The sequence below is a fragment of the Bidens hawaiensis genome, unplaced genomic scaffold (assembly GCF_021521415.1).
Source record: "Bidens hawaiensis isolate Kalapana, Puna unplaced genomic scaffold, B.hawaiensis_p1.1 tig00046762_1, whole genome shotgun sequence".
Taxonomy (NCBI): Eukaryota; Viridiplantae; Streptophyta; class Magnoliopsida; order Asterales; family Asteraceae; genus Bidens; species Bidens hawaiensis.
Genome location: NW_027498348.1, coordinates 20,457 through 22,682, shown reverse-complemented (window position 1 = coordinate 22,682; position 2,226 = coordinate 20,457). Strand labels below are relative to the sequence as shown.

At 33.6% G+C, this 2,226-nt stretch overlaps 1 protein-coding gene across 1 annotated transcript; it reads right to left on the bottom strand.

The window, feature by feature from the left end:
• Nucleotides 1-239: 239 nt before the first annotated feature.
• LOC143596616 (uncharacterized) lies at nt 240-1,854 on the bottom strand. Its single transcript, XM_077075345.1, has 5 exons — nt 1,746-1,854; nt 1,370-1,671; nt 1,197-1,316; nt 818-1,094; nt 240-709 (listed from the first exon to the last, which is right to left on the bottom strand). The coding sequence occupies exons 1-5, from the start codon at nt 1,852-1,854 to the stop codon at nt 240-242; spliced, it is 1,278 nt and encodes a 425-aa protein (XP_076931460.1).
• Nucleotides 1,855-2,226: the final 372 nt, after the last annotated feature.

The window sequence follows — 2,226 nt, the reverse complement described above, 5'->3', positions numbered from 1 at the left end:
CTCGAGTCTTAACTCTAGACAAAGCAACATAAAGCTGGCCATGTGTAAAAACCGGGTCTTTTAAATATAATCCAACGCGCGCTACAGATTGTCCTTGACTTTTATTTATAGTCATGGCAAAACAAACGGATATATTAAACTGTCGCCTCTTTAACTTGAATGGAAGCTTCTTATCAGACGGTGTAAGACTTATTCTGCTAATTAAAGTACGAAATCCGATATTAGTACTAGAAAAAACCTTAGCTTCTGACGCGTTTACCCAAACTAACAACTTGTAGTCGAGTTCCATTGCACAAACCTTTTTTCTTATTAATATTCCTTAGTAACATAATAGGAACTTCCACCTTAAGTAACAAACGATGGTTTGGCATTCCAGACATCTTTATACCATTAAGGAAATCAGGAGAGTACAATGTGGGATCGAAATCCTCTGAGACACTTTCAACCTCGTCGATACTATCTGAACTTAAGTATTCCATTTCTTGACTCGGAAAATATGATAACATACGATCATTAATCTCTTGAACCACCTCATTTAAGGGAGCAAGCAACGCCCGTTCTTGAAAGTAAGTAAGATCCTTAAACCTTTCTAACATAGGAGGATAAACAAAGTCTATTAAATCAGACATAGGATCGAGGGAATGTTTTATTAGAAGATCATCAGGAATTGATATAGTTGCTTCACCATCATTCGGACCACCAGGATTACCTTCACCAATATCCAACAATCAATCAGCAAATTGTTTAATCTCTAAAGTGTTTGTCATTTGAGAACCAACAGTCAACCTCATGTTCTTAGTTAGTTTCAAAACCTTACACTTTGACCATATGTAAGAAGAACTAATTGTGGCATTCACATACTCGTTTCTTGTTCCATTCTGTACAGCAGGTAAATTCTGTCTGAAATCACCACCAAGAACAACTACCTTACCTCCAAACAATGATTCAGAAGTGTTAGCCAAATCACCTTGCATTACATCTTTTAGGGTTCTGTCCAATGCTTCAAACGCATGTTTATGAATCATGGGAGCTTCATCCCAAATTATTAATGATGTTTTCTTCAATAAGTCAGAAACATCAGTATTTCCCTTAACCTGAAAATGTTGAATATGTAAACATTATATTAAATAATATAGTTAAAAAACATAAATTTAACTGTGAAATAATCACTACCTAATGAAATTTATAATAGTTACCTGACATTGGGAGTCCTCGGTCAGATTGATTGGAATGAGGAATCTTGAATGAGCAGTTCTACCGCCTTCTAATACTAAAGATGCTATTCCACTTAAAGCAACATTAGGAACAATTTCTCCCTTAGACCGAATTGAGGCAGATAAAGTTTTCCATAAATATGTTTTGCCAGTACCTCCATAACCATACACGAAATAAACACCACCTTTTTTACGTTTCCATGAGTTAAATATTTCGTTGTTAACGCCTTTTTTTCAGAAGTTAGAGATACGTACAAATGCTTAAAATCATTTGTCAAAGCATCGGTATCATAAGCTAGTTCTTCCATCATAAGAGGATTTAGTGAAGTAGATATAGATTCCTGATCTGGAAACGGCATGTGCGTATACCTACGTAGAGATGAATTGTTTGATACCAAAAACTCTTCAATCAGAAGTAATGCCAAGTTCTTTAGTTTCCCGTCACTAAGAGACAATCCTGAAAATTAAAATAATTAATTTAACTAAAACTAAACTACAAAAAAACAAGGTCACATATATAACAAAACTAACCTGGATTCTTGTGTTTCTTTTGCTGATAATAAATAATCTCGTCTACAAATAAATGCCATGTATTATCCCAAACGTAATTTGGTCTTGATAAGGAGAATGTTATAAGCATAGTTGCAAACAAATTACGTAGATAATATCCATTTGCAGTATGGCTTGCTTCCTCTATTGATTCTATGCACTCCTTATCATCATCTAAAAGACCTCTTCTATAACATGTGTAACAACTCGGGTTTTTCAAACTTATACTTTTACCCGATTCGGTTCAATGTTCGAGTTATTTTTATTAAATAAATATAATTGGTGTTTATCGAGCAAAATCGGTTATTTTATTAATATATAATTATTTATGATTAAATCTTTATTGTTTTAGCCCAAATCATATAGTTTCAACTTCTTGTGTCCATCTTTAAACATCAGGGATTAGATTGTAAGTATTGTTATAACCCATTTCTTTAAATGGATATCCATACCCAAACCCGAA